Below are 19503 nucleotides of genomic sequence, written 5' to 3' on the forward strand. Positions count from 1 at the left end.
AAAAAATAAAAAAAGAAAGAGATAAACAAATAGCGTATGCTAACACATATATATGGAATCTAAAAAAAAAAGAAAAAGATTCTGAAGAACCTAGGGGAAGGACAGGAATAAGGACTCAGACATAGAGAATGGACTTGAGGACACAGGGAGGGGCAAGCATAAGCTGGGACGAAGTGCGAGAGTGGCATTGACATATATACACTACCAAATGTAAAATAGATGGCTAATGGGAAGCAGCTGCATAACACAGGGAGATCAGCTCGGTGCTTTGTGACCACCTAGAGGGGTGGAGTATGGAGGGTGGGAGGGAGACACAAGAGGGAGTGGATATGGGGATATATGTGTATATATATAGCTAATTCACTTTGTTATACAGCAGAAACTAATACAACATTGTAAAGCAATTATACTCCAATAACAATGTTAAAAAAAAAAGATTAAAAAAAAAAAGAAACAGTGGCCTTAAATGACACATTAGACCAGTTGCACTTAATAGATATCTATAGAACATTCCACCCAAAAACAGCAGAGTACACATTTCTTTCAAGTTCAAATGGCATGCTTCCCAGGACAGATCACACACTAGGCCAAAAAACAAATCTCAAAAAACTTAAGAGGATAAAAATTATATCAATCATCTTTTATAGTGAAAATGGTATGAAACTAGAAATCAATTGCAGGAAGAAAAATGGGAAAAACATAAACCTAGGGAACTAAAAATCATACTACTAAAAAACCAATGGGTCAATGAAGGAAATCAAAGAGAAATTCAGAAAATACCTAGAGACAAATGAAAATAAAAACACAGCTTTTCAAAATCTATGGGACACAGCAAAAGTAGTTCTAAGAGAGAAGTTTATAGCCATACAGGCCTACCTGAAGAAAGAAGAAATATCTGAATAAACAACCTAAACTACCATCTAAAGGAATTAGAAAAAGAGGAAACAGAGTCTAAAATCAACAGAAATAAGGAAATAATAAAGATAAGAGAGGAAATAAATAAAATTCAGACCAAAATAAATCAATAGAGAAGATTTAATGCAATTCGTATCAAAATACCCATGACATTTTCACACAACTAGAAGAAATTATTCTAAAATTTTATGGAACCACAAATACCCTGAATGGCCAAAATAATTTTGAGAATGAAGAACCAGAGCTGGAGGTATCATGCTTGCTGACTTCAGACTATACTACAAAGCTACAATAATCAAAACAGTATGGTAGTGGCACAATACAGACACATAGGTCAATAGAACAGAATAGAGAGCCCAGAAATAAACTCATGTTCTTATAGTCAATTAATATATGATAAAGGAAACAAGAGTATACAAAGAGGAGGGGCTTCCCTGGTGGCGCAGTGGTTGAGAGTCCGCCTGCCGATGCAGGGGACACGGGTTTGTGCCCTGGTCCGGGAAGATCCCACATGCCACAGAGTGGCTGGGCCTGAGAGCCATGGCCGCTGAGCCTGCGTGTCCAGAGCCTGTGCTCCGCAACAGGAGAGGCCACAACAGTGAGAGGCCAAAAAAAAAAAAAAGAGTATACAAAGGGGAAAAGACAGTCTCTTCAATAGGTGGTACTGGGAAAACTGGATAGATACATGCAAAAGAATGAAATTAGAAGATTTCTTAATACCATATGCAAAAATAAGCTCAAGATGGATTAAAGAGCTAAATGTAAGACCAGAAACCATAAAATTCCTATAAGAAAAGATAGGCTGAATACTATTTGACATTTTTTGGGGTCTGTTTCCTCAGGCAAAGGAAACAAAAGCAAAAATAAACAAATGGAACCAAATTAAACCTAAAAGCTTTTGCACAGCAAAGGAAATCATTGAAAAAATGAAAAGATAACCTACTGAGTGGGAGAAAATATGTGCATATTATATGACAGATAAACAATTAATATCAAAAATATGTAAACAGTTCATTTAACTCAACATCAAAGCAACAAACAACCCATTAAAAAAATGGGCAGAAGATCTGAATAGGCATTTTTCCAAAAAGACATACAGATGGCCAATAGGCACATGAAAAGATGCTCAACATCACTGATCACTGACAAAGTCAAATCAAAACCAAAATGAGATATCACCCCACAGTTGTCAGAATGACTGTCATCAAAAATACTGCAAATATCAAATGTTGGCAAGGATGTGAAGAAAAGGGAACCCTAGTATATCATTGGTTGGAATGTAAATTGATGCAGCCACTAATGTAAGTGATATGAAGGTCCTCAAAAAACTTAAATCCAGCAATTTCACTCCTAGATATATATCTGAAGAAAATAAAAACACTAATTTGGAAAGATGCATGCACTCCAGCCTTCATAGCATTATTTATAACAGCCAAGATATGGAAGCAACCTAAATGTCCATCAATAGATGAAGGGACAAAGTAGTTGTGGTATATATATACAATGGAGTATTACTCAGCCATTAAAGAAGGAATGAAATTTTGCCATTTGCAACAATGTGGATGGACCCAGAGGGTATTGTGCTTAGTGAAGTAAGTCAGACAAAGTCAAATACTTAATGTTACCACTTATATGTGGAATAAAATATAAAACAGATGAATGAACATAACAATATAGAAGCAGACTCACAGATATAGAGAACAAACCAGTGGTTGCCAGTGCAGAGAGGGAAAGGGGGTGGAGTAAAATAGGGGTAGGATTAAGAGGTACAGACTGCTATATATAAAATAAATAAACTACAAGGCTATATTGTACAGCATAGGGAATATAGCCAATATTTTGTAACTTCTAAAGTGGTAGAATCAATAAAAATATTGAATCACTGTTGTACACCTGAAAGTAATATAGTATAGTAAATCAACTACACTTCAATTAGAATTAAGTAATAAATAAAATACAATAAATAAACAGATAATACAATTTAAAACTGCCTGGGTGGGAGCCAAATTCGAATCTGATGGTTGGGAATATCCTCTTAGAGAAGATGCCATTTGACCTAGGATATGAGTAATGAGAAGGAAGTCTTTGCAGAGGAGATTCTATCAGGCAGATAAAATAACTAGCACAAAGCCTTTATATGAAAAGAGTGCGGTATGCTTTACTTGTAGAAAGGCCAATAGTCCCAGAGCATAGGCTCTGAGTTGAGGAGGAAGAAGTGTGCTGGAGTCATAATAAGAAGGGTCTTATAGATCATAGTAAGGAGTTAAAATTCTTTCTAAGTGTGATAAGAAATCATTGGAAGATAGTAAGGCAGAGAGTGATATCTAATTTATGTTTTTTTTTAATTGTTGTGGGTAGACAATGGATATTGGTGGAATAAAAGTGAAAGCAGAATAGCAAATTAGGAGACTTTTTTAGTATTTGAGGCAGAATAGCAAATTAGGAGACCTTTTTTAGTATTTGAGGAAGAAACGTTGGTAGCCAGCATTAGGTGATAATGGAGATAGAAAGAAGTGGAAAATTTTCGGCAGGCAGAGTTGAAAATTTGCAGCTAATTTGGATGTTGGCAATAAATAGAATGGAAGACTGAATCGATTTTGGCTTGAGAAATTGGGGGTTTGGTTGTACCATTTAGTAAATATGGTAAAGTCTCACAGAAAGACAGATTTGGGGGTACATAGTAAATGTTCTGTCTTGATTATATTGCATTTGAGAAACCTTTTAGACATTTAGGAGGAGATAGGAAGTTGCACATATATGTCTAGAGGTCGAGAGAGAGATGAGCTTGAGATAAAATTGTGTGTACTCAAAACCATGGGCCCAGGTGAGAGGTTTAGAGAAGATTCATATATAGAGGAGAGAAGTGTGCTCAGAGTCAAGTCCTAAGTCATTCCACCATTTGGAAACTGGGCAGAGGACATGGAGCTAGCAAAGGATGATTAACGAGAAGGAAGAACCTGAGAGATAGGAGGAAAGATTATAAGAGATTATGAAATTTAAGAAAAGATATTCAAGAAAGAATTGGAAGGTCAACTCTGTGAAATACTGCAAAGATGCTAAGTTTTAAAAGAATAAAAAAGTGACATTAGATTTGGCCAAGTGGAGATGATTGATGACCTTGAAAACAGAAGTTTCAAAAGACTGGTGGAGGGGCTTCCCTCGTGGCGCAGTGGTTGAGAGTCAGCCTGCTGATGCAGGGGACGCGGGTTTGTGCCCCGGTCCGGGAGGATCCCACATGCCGCGGAGCGGCTGGGCCCGTGAGCCATGGCCGCTGAGCCTGCGCGTCCGGAGCCTGTGCTCCGCAACGGGAGAGGCCACAACAGTGAGAGGCCCACGTACCGCAAAAAAAAAGAAAAAAGAAAAAGACTGGTGGAGAGAGACATCCAAATGAAGGTTGATGAGAAGAGAATAAGAGATCATTTTATTACCTACCTCCCAGGGTCCCAGTGCATTAAATGAACCCATGGATGTAAAGTGCATATCATAGTGCCAGGCAAACAGTACAAACATCAGAATTAGCCATTGTTGTTTTCACGTCATTATCAGTATTATAATTCCCAATGTGATACAGCTTGCAGAATTGAAATTCGATTTGGTGACTATCAGTTGCATGTTATTACTTTCACAGCTCCAAGCCAGCCTCCAAGGATCATCAGTTCCGTAAGGTCTGGTTCACGCTACATAATCACCTGGGATCATGTGGTTGCACTATCAAATGAATCCACAGTGACAGGATATAAGGTATATAAAAGATTACTAGATTATTTCCCACACAAGCTTCATTCTTACAAAGAGTGACTGATCTTTGGTTTTTTTTTTTTTTCCAAAACCCATCCAGCTCTCTTTTATTCTAGCTGTGAAGCAGAATCAGATGACATGATAAATTTTGAAATGAGAAAAGATCTTCAGTGAATTCTAGAAAAATACTATGTCAAATGAGCAAGATAGAATAACTGCTTTAAAGAATAGAGTTGTTAGAATAATTAGTGTTTAAAAAAGAGAGAAAGAAAGAATCCATTTTTGTTTGACAATGATTAAGATAGTGTCGCCAAACACACAGTGAATTCTTTGATGTATGAGGTACCCTCTGTAAATGAACAAAAATGGAAAAAAAGGTTATTTCTATATATTCTCTATATCACACTATCACATTTTTCAGTCAACACTAACTTTTAGAAACAGTGTGAAAAAATTTTAATTACGAGGCACTTTTTAGACTAATTTAATATATTGAAAGAGCCCTCATTTTTTACCTTTTTCATAAAATGACACATTCTCTCTCTTTTGGTAATTTCAAAAAATAAAATTTAGATGCTTAAGATGCATCCTCTTGGATCACCCTAAAAATAGATGAAATCAATTTCTGTGAATTAAAAATAACATGAATTTTCCAGCTAGTATTACACACAGCTCCCTAAGATTTTTTTTTTTATTAATAAAAGTATAAGTGTTTTTATTCTGGTTTTAATGTTAGGGCATTGACTCCTTATTGCCAATTTATTAAATATAAATATTTTGAAACTTTTAAAGGTACTCTATAGACCTGATGGCCAGCATGATGGCAAGCTGTATTCAACTCATAAACACTCCATAGAAGTCCCAATCCCCAGGGATGGAGAATATGTTGTAGAGGTTCGTGCACACAGTGATGGAGGAGATGGAGTGGTGTCTCAAGTCAAAATTTCAGGTAAGCCAATCATTTAAGGCACATTTTAATTAAGTGCTCGTAAGTTCTAGGCCCATATGACTTCTCAAGGGTAAATGTGGGACTGATATTCACACTAATATCAGTATCATTTGTAAGTAGATTTGAAATGGTAAGGATGCCCTGAAACTTGAAACTTCTCCCTTTATGAGTCACAAAGTACATTTGCAACCTATCAGATACTATTGGTTATTATCCGGACAGCAAAGCACAATTAAAATACCATAATGCATTAAAATGATACATAATACTAGATCATTAGATAATAATATCCAAAATTCTCTTATATCAAAAGGAAATTCACTGGACAATTATCAGTATTCTTCTCACCCCCTTTTCTTTATCTTACACATATTAATATAATAAGATAGAAAGACAGTAGATGATAGTTCCTTCCTTTACCAGTATGTCTATTTGTCTCAGTATAGCTATTCCTTTTCTGCAGACTCTAATTATTTCTCACAGCATTGGTTAATTTGAAATAAATATTTAAGGCAGTTATTTCTTCCTGTAGAACTCTACTAATTTTAAAACTTTTGATATTTTCACTCACACTGTATGCATGGTATAGTTTAATTATACTGAATTAAAATTAAGGTCATTTTGAGAATTTTATGAGACTATGAAGTGCTAGAAGATGCTAAAGCAAAGATGGCAATAATTGATTTAGAAGAAAATTTGGTGATTTATAGCTAAATAGATGAATATGTTACATATGAACCTAAAATAAAAATCCTTTGAAACAATTCCAGTGTTTTTTGTCCAATCATGGTTATGCAAAGAAACTGTTGAATTAACATTAGGAAATGTCAGATGTTAAGTGAATAGTACTATTCTAGACTTTTTAAAAATATGTTTGGATTTATTTGCAAATTATTTAAATTATTTGTAGTGAGAAAGCATGTAAATACAAATGGAAATTTTAGGTTTTCTTATAAATTCAAATTATTTACATTGAAAACACTTTTAGTTTAGACAGTATTATTATGTCTTTTTAGAAAATTGTGAAAATATGAAAGGAAAAGAAAATAGTCATATTCCAAACACTCTAACTGCTTAACTAATGTTCAGTGGAATTTACTTTTAGTTAACCTATATACATATATAGTTTCATGTGATTTAATATATCGTGTCATATCCAAATTTTATCAATTATGTTTTATGAACATCCCCCATGTCATTGAAAACTTTATGCATTTTATTTAAAATTATACATAATATTCTCTCAAACAAATGTACAAAAGTTATCTACCCATTTCAGTTTTTCCTATCATAAATAACACTATTTTGAGTACATTTTTATAAATATTTCTGTAGGTTAAATTTAAATCTTTCTGCAGGTTAAATTTAAACAATAAGTTAAAGAGTTTTACTTCTATATTTCAAAATTTATTTTAAAATGTTTATCAACTTATATTCCTATTATCATTGTGTATGAGTACTAATGTTGCACCACTCCAACATTAGTCTCTTTCTTTTAAGTCATCACTATTTTAATAGGAGAAAATGGCATCTTTTTATTTTTGAAACTTTTTCTAAATTTTGAACTTTGATAACACACAGCTTCAATAGTTTCACACTTAGCAGGGCTGTTTCACAAAAGGAAATGAGAGGCAAATGTGGACATTATTTTGAGGGTGGTAAAATGCAAACAAACTAAGTAAAGTACTTTTGAACACTGGCCTTCCCTGTCTAAAAGCCAGCAGTGGCACACTGTTGCCCTCTTCATTTTTACCCTTGATTCATTCCTAATGCAAAGCAGAACGTAGTTTCTGGAATTTAGACTATAGAAGTTCTTAGCAGGGACAGATGTTGTAGCAGTGACAGTAGCATTAGTACAGTTATAACTAGTGGTGTGCTGGTAAATGTTAAACAATTGACTCTCCTGGGTAGGAGGAAGCCCTGGTTTATAGTGTTTGCCAATTTTTGTGATGTAAATATTTCATCATGTCCGATTTCAAGCTTCCCACATGATGTCACTAAATGTGGAGTTGGAAAGAGGTGGTTAGGAGCACACTGTGATAGGATTGTCACCATACAGACGCAACAGGCATAACCTCAAGAGCATTGAAGACAATTAAAATGTAGTAAATAATTAGGAAGTGAAGAGACCGAATATTTACTACCTTTGTTTTAAACTTTTTCATTTAACTAATAAGTTTACATAATTTCAATTTTAATAACAGTGTTTTCAACAACTAACTCTTAAGCTTCCTTAAAATGTAATGGTTGCTTTTTGGAAGGTAGTATGGACCAGCTGCAGCGCACGAAGTTTATAGACTGATTGCCCAGTGTAAACAGCCCATGTGCAGAAGACACAGAGTATGATTTTTTTAGAAACCTCAAACATAGTTTCCTCTTTTTTTGCTAAATAATGGAAAATATTCTTATTAATGCAGAATTTCTATTATTTATCTCAATCTGACCATAACTGTACAAAAAAAAAAAGCCTGTAGAATTAACATTAGGAAATGTCAGATGTTTGGTGAATAGCACCATTCTAGAATTTTCTCATTTAAGTTTGGATTTATTTTCAAATTGTTTAAATTATTTGTAGTGAGAAAAGCATTTAAATACAAATGAAAATTTTAAGCTTTCTCATAAGTTTAAAAGATTCCCAGTACTTTCCTTTGTTTCAGTTTTCATGCCTAAAATATGTAGCCATGAATATAATACGCTGCTACATTTTCATATTTATATGCATTATGCTGTCCATTCGTTGATTCATTCATTCAACAAATATACAATAAATGCCTAAAATATGTGAGGCATAGTTTACATACTTAAAATGTACTACCATTTGTACATTTCCACATACCTTCGAGTCCACATCACATTCATTCCTCGCTGGCTCTATTACAATTCTAAAAATTTTTTAGGCTTCCAGTTTTGACTTCCTATAGTCCATTCCCTATGCAGCAGCCAGACTGATCCTTTCAAACATGTCAAATCATATAACTTTCCTCTTAGAAACATATCCTATAAAATGAAATCTAAATTCCTCACCACTTACCTTTATAATCTGGCCCTGCCAAAATCTCTCCGCTCAGTTAATTGATTTCGCCCTTGGTCCATTGACCTCTTTTTGCCTCTTGAACATACCAACATTGTTCGTATTACCTTTAACCACCTGTACTTTTTCTTGCTGCTGCCTGGGATTCTCTGGATCTTGGCACAGCAGGTCATTCTTGTCATTTTTGTTTCTGCTCAGATGTCACCTTCTCAATGAAGAATTATTATACAGCCATCAATGTAAGATAGCCCTCTACTCCAATGTTTTGTCATATCATGTCACTTTTAAAATTTATTCATAATATTTATAGCTATTTAGAATTATCTTATTAATTTATACTGTTTATTGTCTATCTTTATCTTTACTTGAATGTAAGCTCTGAGGAGGCAAGCTCTTGCCTGCCTTGTTCAACCCTTGAATCCCCAGCACTCAGAGGACATATCTGGAACATAACAGGGTTTTAACAAATAATTCTTGAATAAATTCATGATTTCTGTATAGAATAAGAATAATTTGGCAACTTAAACTATAATTTAGATGTCTAGAATGTTGATAATGCTTTCCCATAGGGTACGTGATTTACATTATGACATACTCATCCACAAGTTTGATTCTTACAAAGATTAAGACTTAGAGATATTCTAGAAAATTTATTAGACATGGAGATCTGTAACTCCACTTATCTCTGACCTGAACATTGTCAGCTGCTGTCTTAATAAATTGTTCCCTATCAGATGTTTATAGCTCACAGTGAGGCAAACATAATACTGTAAATGTTTCATCACAAACATACTATGTCTAATACATTCTATATTGTCTTTTAAGAATCTTTTGTTTTTATAGATCATTGTGAGTTAAATTAAGAATCTGGTGAAGATAGCTACAATATTCTAAATATAAATTTTAATACATTAATTTAGCTTATGACATTCACTTACAAATGTTAGAATATAGATTAATAAGGATCTTTGGTCATAAATAAATGTCCACAGAGAAACGTGTATTTCATTACTCATGTGTGAATGTGCATACTTTGAGCTTTTATTTTTCTTTTAGTTTTAAACACACTATAGCTAACTTAGTCAAATGAAGACTTTCAAGGGCATTTTAGAGTCTGGACTTCTTCCTGAGGGCAAAAAGTAGTCATTTGAAATCTTTAAGGTGGGAGTAATATGATAAGATATTTGCACTTGGAAAATCACTTTCATGATTATGGAAAATATATATAGTAGGGGAGTAAGATATAAGGAGATGAATTACAAGGTTATTGCCATAGAAGGATTAAGATGATGATGGCCTGGACTGGAAAGAGGGTAGTGGTAAAGTCTATGGTAGGTTCTAAAAGAACAAGGCATATTTTCCACTTGATTTAAAGGTACTATATATTTATTTGTTGACTTCATGTCTTTGAATAAATATGTAATTTATCCTGATGTCACCATAGATGATGTAATCTAAACATTTAACCTACTATTTTTGGTAACTCCAAGCTATTAAGTTAAACTATATATATAAAACCAAAGCCACTGACTTCAATACTGATGAAAAACACAATTTTTTTTCACTTTTTCCTTTCTTCCCAGTAGCAGAAGACAAAGGGCTAGTAAACCAGTCTTTAGGTGGAACCTTTAGATGTTTGATTCCATTACTCACATGCTCCTTTCTCCATTACCCATGTAAGTGGTGTAGTATAAAAGGAACAAGAGGATAGTCAGAATGTTTAGATTTAATGCATACTTTATGAAATTAAAATTCATAAAGTATTAATGTCAGCAATTTTGCAAAATATCCTTGGTAAGCATTTTCAAAAACCAAAAAATAGTTTGAGCATCTAATTTTGTACAATAGTCTGTATATAGAAGGAGAGGGTAATATGCATGGTGGTCTTAGGTTTACTTTATCCTGCCTTCTTTAATGACAGGATGTTATATAATTAAGTGATCCCCAAATCTGTAACTTTGTAAATGTCCTGTATCATTTGGAAAAATAGGTTTCAATAAATAAATTAACTAGTAACCTAAAATTTTGGAATGGTATATTATATGACAATAATGTTACAGTTGCTTGCCATTCTTATAGGTCCATCATCATAACTTTAAAGTCTTGTATTTGTAATTATGACACAATCAGATATTATCATTCATGAAATGCTATCACCCTAACTATTTTGAAATTACCAAATATTTTACTTTACTTTGCTACATGTTGTGTGGGATTCAAGAGTTTAAGAGGGTGAATTCAACCTATGTATTTCTAGGCTGACAAGTAGCTTACATTTAAAATTACTTCTAAAATATAAATTCCTTTTATTACCATTCAGTCCTGACTACACACTTAAAACCTTTTCAACTGTATAGCATTCCTCGTTTTACAAAAAACATGAAAAAGGACGAGAAGTTATCTGAACAAACATATTTTTTCACATTTCTAAATTTGACTTAGAACAGTGACTGCCTTGATTATTGTTAATGTAGCTCTATGAATGACTCAGGGTTGCTTCAGCAGTTGATGGACAGGGCTAGGAACTCCCAGCAAAGGGAGTTCTCAAAGGTTTACTTACCCTTCAGAAGCTTTGAGCAGTAGTTCTAGAAGCAGATTTTGCCACTTTGTCAGGCCATGGATGGCATCTCTGCATCTAAATTAATTCAGGTTCTCCTGAATCTTCCCCAATGGATTTTTTAGCTACTAGTAAATTCACACAACAGTCCCAACATAATTTGTTCATTTACTTAGATTCAGACATAATTTGATAGGAAAATTAATCAGTGGAATACATTATAAAAACAGAAGGGAAAATTAAAAATAATACTCCAAGATTTACTAACTACCAAAATAATTTTGTTTTATAAAATTTGGTCTTAGTCTCTAAAGCTATACTTTAGTGTTACAATGTGCAAATAGTATTTTCCTCTGATAAAGAAACCTTACTCTTAAAATAGTCCATATTTGTATAATACTTTTACTCTCCAGGAAATTGATTCATTCATTAAACATTTACTGAACACCTACAATATGTCAGGCATTCTGCTAGGTTACTGGTTACAATAATTGGCAAACCCTCTGAAGCTTACATGCAGCAACATGGGTAGACCTAGAAATTATCATACTAAGTGAACTAAGTCAGACAGAGAAAGACAAATATCATATGATATCACTTATATGTGGAATCTAAAATATGATACAAATGAACTTATTTACAAAACAGAAAAAGACTCACAGACATAGAAAACAAACTTATGGTTACCAAAGGGGAAAGGGGGTGGGGGAGGGATAAATTAGGAGTTTCGGATTAACAGATACACAGTACTCTATATAAAATAGATAAACAACAAGTAACTACTGTATAGCACAGGGAACTATATCCAGTCTCTTGTAATAAACTATAATGGAAAAAAATATAAAACTATATATATATAAAACTGAATTACTTTGCCATACACCAGCAGCTAACACAACATTGTAAATCAATTTAAAAAATAAGAAAACTAGTAGATATCAGGAAAATAAAGAACTAACACCAAATAATAAAGTTTATTTATATTTAGCTTTATTAAGGATTATAAGGAAAATATAAGTGGCTAATATAGAGAATAAAAGAGGTAAAACTGATTTAAATGAGATGATCAGTTCAAGCCTCCCTTAAGTAGGAAATGTTTGGGCTGAAGCCTAAAGGAAAGGAACTAGCCAGACCCCTCAAGTGGGGCTAAGAGTGCTGGGTACTGGGAAGGAGCCTGACATGTTCAAGGAGACCAGTGTGACCATTACGTAGAGGTGTGGGATGAGTTGGAGAGATGAGAGGGGCAAAGCCATGAACGGCCTTGATTCCATCTCAGACTCATCTCATACCCTTCTCCTCTCATTTTAACTCTCTCCCTCATCCCGTCCTTAAAGGCTTTTGTCAGAAGTTTGTACCTTATTCTATGTTCAATGGGAAAACATCGAGGAGCCTTTAGGAGATGAGTGATGCAATCTGATTTAAGATCATTTTTGCTATAGTGCAGAAAATAAATTGGAGTGGAACAAAAGGGGAATTGGTGGGGTTGGTGAGTAAAGAGAAAGTATGAAACCCAATCAGCACAAGCAGATTCTTCTTCAGAAAGAATCAATATAGGATAGTTTACTTTTTTCTTGCTCTGCAAAGCAAAGCAAATTACAAGATCTTTTTTAGGATAAATAACTAAAGAAGATATTACATACTATTCAGAGGGTAAAAATGTACATTTTAGAATGTTTCTTGTAAAAGTTTTCAGGTGGAATATAAAAGTTAGAGATAAAAATATTATAAAAGTATTCATAGGCTTGCTGGAGGAAAATGTCTAGACCATCTTGTTCAACTCCTTCCCAAGGGCTGGAATTCTCTGCAGGACATTGATGACTTATGCTCTCTCAACATCAGCTTAAACACTGTTGGTGATGAGGAGGGAATTCACCCATTTTACAAGCAGCCCTTAGACTATCAATAGCTTTAATCAACAGATTACAGATCTCTGATCAATTCTATAATGATTGAACTAGTTTCCAATAAAATCAGGATCGACCCACATATACTATAAAATTCTTTCCCCTCTCTCTTCTGTCAGTGAAAGATGGTGCAGCTTTCAGGAAAAAATGAAACCTCTGGATAATTTAATTTAGAGTCTTAAAAAAGAAAACCTTTTACAAGAACTGTGAGAATGAATGTCTGCTGGCTTTAAGAAAAGCAAAGTAGTTGAAAGGAACCCCCCCTGGTGTTCCATCTGCTTGCAGTCCCAAAGTAGGGGATCCACAGATGAATCCTAAAGGCAGTGGCACCACCTTCCTTTGATATCAGCTGAGGCCCACAGTCCTGCCCACCACAGCCAGAGCAGCAGTGGCTTCTGCTTTTCTATGACCTCCCAGTTCACCCCCTTAGTGCCTCTCAGTGTCAAGAGAATCTAGGAAATATTGTTTTCACATTTTTACCCCAGAGATAGTCAGGAGGTCATAGGGAGCAAGAGGAATGGTGATTAAATTCCAAGAAAAATATGTCCTTCTCCAAAAATAAGTAGGTTTACATCAAAACTAACAAGAAGAACCAAGCTAAATATGGATTTTTAGGGAAAGTTAAATTAAATAAAAGAAAGAAAATAAATATGTTTTAACTTCTAAACTGACTTCATGATACAGAAATTCATATTATTAGAAGCACCATTAAAATTATAGGATAAGAGAAGCTGAAGATATTAAAGCTATATCATGAAAATATCTAAAAGAGAGATTTGCCCAAGATACGGAAAATAATGATTAATATCACCTGATCACTAGGACTCACAGATAACAATGTGGCTACTATATTTAGTCACTCCCCATATTTCCTTTTTCAGTATTATGATAACATCATAATGGATATTATTGTATACAGACCTTTTTTTCTGAATTTCCAAGTTTTTCTTAGAAAAGATTCCTAGAAGTGGAAATACAGGATTAAAGGGCAGGACTTTTCAAAGACTTGGCAAACACTTGACAATTGCCAAATTGCTATCCAAATAGCGAGGCCCACATTTTATCATTAAACAAGTCTTTTTTTACTAGCATTTTGCTATTCAAAAATTTATCATTAATTAAGCAAAGATATTATCTCATAATTTTTATTATTTAATTACTATTGCAATGAATATATTATATTTAATAGCTACTTAGTTTCAGTTCTATGAAGTTCTGTTTATATTCTTTTTTTGTTTACTATTAATTACTTTCTTTAAATTGTTATGACCAATTTATAAAGCAAGATTTTTAATATTTTCATGCCATATTTGTAGCAAATATTTTTCAAACTTGTATTTAAATGTTATTGACACTAGATTGATATGTTTTATTATTTTTTTTTTTTTTGCGGTACGCGGGATGTTTAATTTTTAAGCAAAATAATGAACAGTTATAAAAATTCTCAAATATTTATTGCACATAAACAAGAAGTAATAGAATAATAGATACAATGTAAATTTATTTATATGAAGTTCAAAAAGAATATAATAAAGCAACCTTTAAAGTGGTACACATATGACCTGTAAAACTTCCCCCAAAAGAGAATGATTAACACAAAATTCAGCACAGTGTTGTGAGGGGCAATCAGGAAGAAGCATATAGGATGGTAACAATGTTATCAATATTTGTTTGCCTGCTGATAAGTATACAGGTGTTTTCTGTTGTTTTTAAATAGTATTTTAAAAAATACTAATTTACATAATTTATTTCAAAGTTGTAAGAGTAAAAAGGGGTTTGACAAAATTGAAGAGTGGAGAAAGACTATTGAATTTGGTATTTTACAGGTCTGTATTAGTTGGCTAGGCCTGCTATAACAAAGTATCACAGACTGGTTTAAACAACAGAAATGTATTTTCTTTCAATTCTGAAGACTAGAAGTCTGAGATGAAGGTGTTGGCCGGTTTGGCTTCTTTGGAGGCCTTTCTTTTTGGCTTGTAGATGGCCATTTTCTCCCTCTGTCCTCACATGGTCTTCCCTCTGTGTAGGTCTGTGTTCTAATTTCCCCTTCTTATAAGAACACCAATCATATTGGACTAGAGCCCACCCCAATAACCTATTTTAACTTAATTACCCCTTTAAAGACTCTGTCTCCCAATACAGTCACATTATGAGGTACTAAGGATTAGGGCTTCAACATATGAATTTTCAGGGGTAAAATTCAGCCCATAATAAAATCATTGGTAATTTCAAGAGAAAAACTTCCATAAAATAGTGTGGGTGAAGGTCTTATTTCTCTAAGCAAACCACACAAAACTTACATACTATAGGGAGGAGGTAAAATCAATCTATTGATATATAACATTTTGTCAGATAGAGATAATGTATGAAGAAAATAAAGCAGAGGCAGGTGGGTAAGGAGGGATGGAAGAGGGCTAGAGCCTATGTTTTCTTTTTCTTTTTTGTCCCATGGAAAGGCATTTTATTTTAAACATAGCAGTGTGTACATGTCAATCCCGAACCCCCAGTCTATCTCTCCCTTCTGCCCTTCCCTGGTAACCATAAATTCATTCTCTAAGTTTGTGAGTCTGTTCCTGTTTTGTAAATAAGTTCATTTGTATCATTTTTTTTTTTTTTAGTTTTTGCATATAAGTGATATCATATGATATTTGTCTTTCTCTGTCTGACTTACTTCATTTAGGATGATAATCTCCAGGTCCATCCAGGTTGCTGCAAATGGCATTATTTCATTCTTTATAATGGTTGAGTAATATTCCATGGTATATATGTACCACATCTTCTTTACCCATTCATCTGTTGATGGACGTTTAGGTTGCTTCCATGTCTTGGCTATTGTAAAGAGTGCTGCAATGGACATTAGGGTACATGTATCCTTTCAAAACATGTTTTTCAATAAGAGTGGCAGGAAAAGCCTGCTCTGACGGGGTGGAAAAGAAAATCAAATGAAGTGAGGAAATTGTCCATGCAGTTATCTGGAAAGAAAAATATTTCTACAAGAACATTAAAAAGCCCCAAGCAAAGAATAGGTTTGAATGTTCAGTGTTCCAGCAAGGAGACCAGTGTGACTGGGGCCGAGCAAGCCATGGGGAGAGTGGGCACAACGAGTCTGGAGAGGTAGATAGGACCTGAATCATAACAAGCTTAAGGACTTTGGAATTTACTCTAAGTGTGACAAGAAACTACTGAAGTATTTTAAAATGTGGACTGATATGATCAGATTTATATTATACAAGTTGTATGTTTGCTATTCCTTGGAAGGAAGTAGAAATCCTGTGAATTGTGGGGAAAATCTCTGTAAATATCAGAAAATAAGGAGGGCAGGAAATAGCCAAAAGGTGATAGTCCAAGTAAGAGATGAAGTCAGCTTTGACTAGCGTGGTCACAGTAGAAGAAGTGAGAAATAGTTATAGTCAGTATTTATTTGGAAGAAGACCTAACAATATTTTCTGATGATAAGGGGTGTGAAAAAGGAATTGGCATAACTCTTAGGAATTTAGATTAACCAGTGGAATCATCTACTTAAATGGCCAACAGAATATCTACTTAACAGAATCATCTACTGAAAATAGATCACTGGAGAAAATAATTAGGAGTTCAAATTTTGGCATGCTACCTCATACTACATCTATTAGACATCCAGGTATATATGATTTTTAAAAAATTATCTAGCAAAACTGAGAATCCAGCTGAGATCAGATAATGAATTTGTCAGAGAACCACTTGGCATAATTGTATACGTATCTACAACCCATACCAGTCTGATACAGAAATAGAGATAGCAGATTGTTGTTGGTGTTGCCCAAAGTTATTGTTAATATAATAGGAGATCAAGGGGAAAAAGGATTCATTACTTTTAGTTAAAGAAAAATTTAAATAGCTGGACAGAGAGTTTTTAATCTATTAGAATATTTTCAGCTGTCAGTAACAAACTCTCAACTCAAAATTGAGAGATAGGTAGGCCTTATGTCTTTCATGAAATCAGTGTCTCAAACATATAATCAAGGACCAGTTTCCCCTCCCCCCTCCCCAGCTTTCTCTACTTGGGAGGTCTCAGAATCAGGTTCATTCTAAGGCTCATCTAAGGCTCTCTGTGGTTGCAAGATGGCTGCTGCAGTGCTAGGAATTATTACAAAGAGGCCTGATGATGTCCAAGAAAGAAAGGGTCTCTCTTTTGAAACTCTATTCTTAAAATGAATGACCTTTCCCAGAAGGCCCTCAGAAAATCTTTCCCATATTGTCTAGAACTGAGTCACAAGTCTACCCTTAAATAAATAATATAGGATTTCCATGATTGCTCAATCTGATAAAATTTACCACAAATCTGAAGATGGAAAAATCTTCCTTGAGGAATGAACATCTGAGCAAAAAATGGAGACTGTATTCACAAGGAAGCAAAGAGAGAAAGATTTCTGCTTAATATTAAAAATTAAATAGGTAAATAAACGTGGATGTAGGAAAAGGAAGAAGAAGAAACTAGGTCAAAGGCAACTTCATAAAAATGCAGAAGAAGAGAGAGGAATGTTATAGGAAGGCTAGAAAGTTAGCTTCAAAAGCAGAAAATTTAGGCAGGATTATTTTTTATTTAGATAATAAACAGTGATCACCAACATGGATCTTGAGAGTAAAACAAAGATTTACGTTGTCAAACAAGTAACCAAAGAGTATGTCAATAAACTGAGAGAACTCTAATCCAAAGTCAGTAAACACAAGTTTATCCTTAAAATTATATATTTGTCACTACCACTGTTAAAGAACATGTAAGTAGGTAAATAGGCATAGGAACAGTTTAAGTTATTACTGTCACAGGAGAATTCTACATGTCTTTGTTTTGTTTTGCATTTTAGATTATATAGTCCACAATATTTAAATCTGTGAGACAATCCCTTCCCCTCAAGAGCTGCATTTGGTGGTATTTTCTACATTTAGGAAATTATACTAGGAGGATGGAATCTGGAAAGAATACTGTTGATGTAACTAAAATTGGAACCAAGCTTGAGAAGGGATTTCCATATGTAATAAGTGCTTTCCGAAACAGAGTCGTAAATTAAGGAATTTAACATTTTTGAAGAATGTAAGTACATTGAAGAAGTTTCAGAAAATGAACCAACGGTACATTCAAAATGGGCTTTCTTTTTGGGTATCAGCAAAATTGTGGGTATCAGCAAAATTACAGTCTTACTAAATAGTAATCTGTTTATTTTACCTTGTTTGCATAATACCAAGTTTTGTGGAATATAAAGTTTCAACAAATATTATAATGGGTCATAATATTATGCATCAATAAAGTAGTCATAAGATGGGTAATCTTGTGCAATGGTATATCTTAAATGTATAGTTTTGATTATTAGTAAACTCAATTTTGCATTTTATGAATGTTTATATATTGGTGGCTTAAAATAGTACATTAAGATATCTGTTTTGTACACTCAAGTGGGTTGGAAATATTCTATGATCCTAAGGAAGGAATATTAGGATACATGTACCTCCCTCAAATTATAAGATATTACTTTAGGGGAATCAGGAAGATGGCGGAAGAGTAAGACGCGGAGATCACCTTCCTCCCCACAGATACACCAGAAATACATCTACACGTGAAACAACTCCTACAGAAAACCTACTGAATGCTGGCAGAAGACCTCAGACCTCCCCAAAGGCAAGAAACTCCCCCACGTACCTGGGTAGGGCAAAAGAAAAAAGAATAAACAGAGACAAAAGAATACGGACGGAACCTGCACCAGTGGGAGGGAGCTGTGAAGAAGGAAAACTTTCCACACACTAGGAAGCCCCTTCGCAGGCGGAGACTGTGGGTGGCGGAGGGGGAAAGCTTCGGAGCCACACAGGAGAGCACAGCCACAGGGGTGCAGAGGGCAAAGCAGAGAGATTCCTGCACAGAGGATCGGTGCCGACCAGCACTCACCAGTCGGAGAGGCTTGTCTGCCCACCCACCGGGGTGGGCAGGGCTGGGAGCTGAAGCTCACCTCTGCCACCGCAGGCTCACCCCGCACTCTGTGCCCCTCCCTGCCCCCCGGCCTGAGTGAGTGAGTCCCCGAAGCAGCTGCTCCTTTAACCCCGTCCTGTCTGAGCGAAAAAAAGACGCCCTCTGGCGACCTACACGCAGAGGCAAGGCCAAATACAAATCTGAGCCCCGGGAGCTGTGCGAACAAAGAAGAGAAAGGGAAATCTCTCCCAGCAGCCTCAGAAGCAGACATATGGTCACCTTGTCTTTGATAAAGGATATAGGAATGTAAAGTGGAGAAAAGACAGCCTCTTCAATGATTAGTGCTGGAAAAACGGGACAGGTACATGTAAATGTATGAGGTTAGATCACTCCCTAACACCATACACAAAAATAATCTCAAAATGGATTAAAGACCTAAATTTAAGGCCAGAAGCTGTCAAACTCTTAGAG

At 34.6% G+C, this 19503-nt stretch overlaps 1 protein-coding gene across 1 annotated transcript in view; it reads left to right on the forward strand.

Annotated features, from left to right (window-relative positions):
• The window catches only part of CNTN1 (contactin 1), a 257042-nt gene that overhangs the window by 214411 nt on the left and 23128 nt on the right, over nucleotides 1-19503 (forward strand). The window contains exons 23-24 of the mRNA XM_024740425.1: nucleotides 4544-4656; nucleotides 5446-5602. Coding sequence (XP_024596193.1) covers nucleotides 4544-4656; nucleotides 5446-5602 — 270 coding nt within the window. The remainder of the gene's footprint in view (nucleotides 1-4543; nucleotides 4657-5445; nucleotides 5603-19503) is intronic.

The sequence above is a fragment of the Neophocaena asiaeorientalis genome, unplaced genomic scaffold (genome assembly GCF_003031525.2).
Source record: "Neophocaena asiaeorientalis asiaeorientalis breed wild unplaced genomic scaffold, Neophocaena_asiaeorientalis_V1.1 scaffold340, whole genome shotgun sequence".
NCBI classification, from domain to species: domain Eukaryota; kingdom Metazoa; phylum Chordata; class Mammalia; order Artiodactyla; family Phocoenidae; genus Neophocaena; species Neophocaena asiaeorientalis.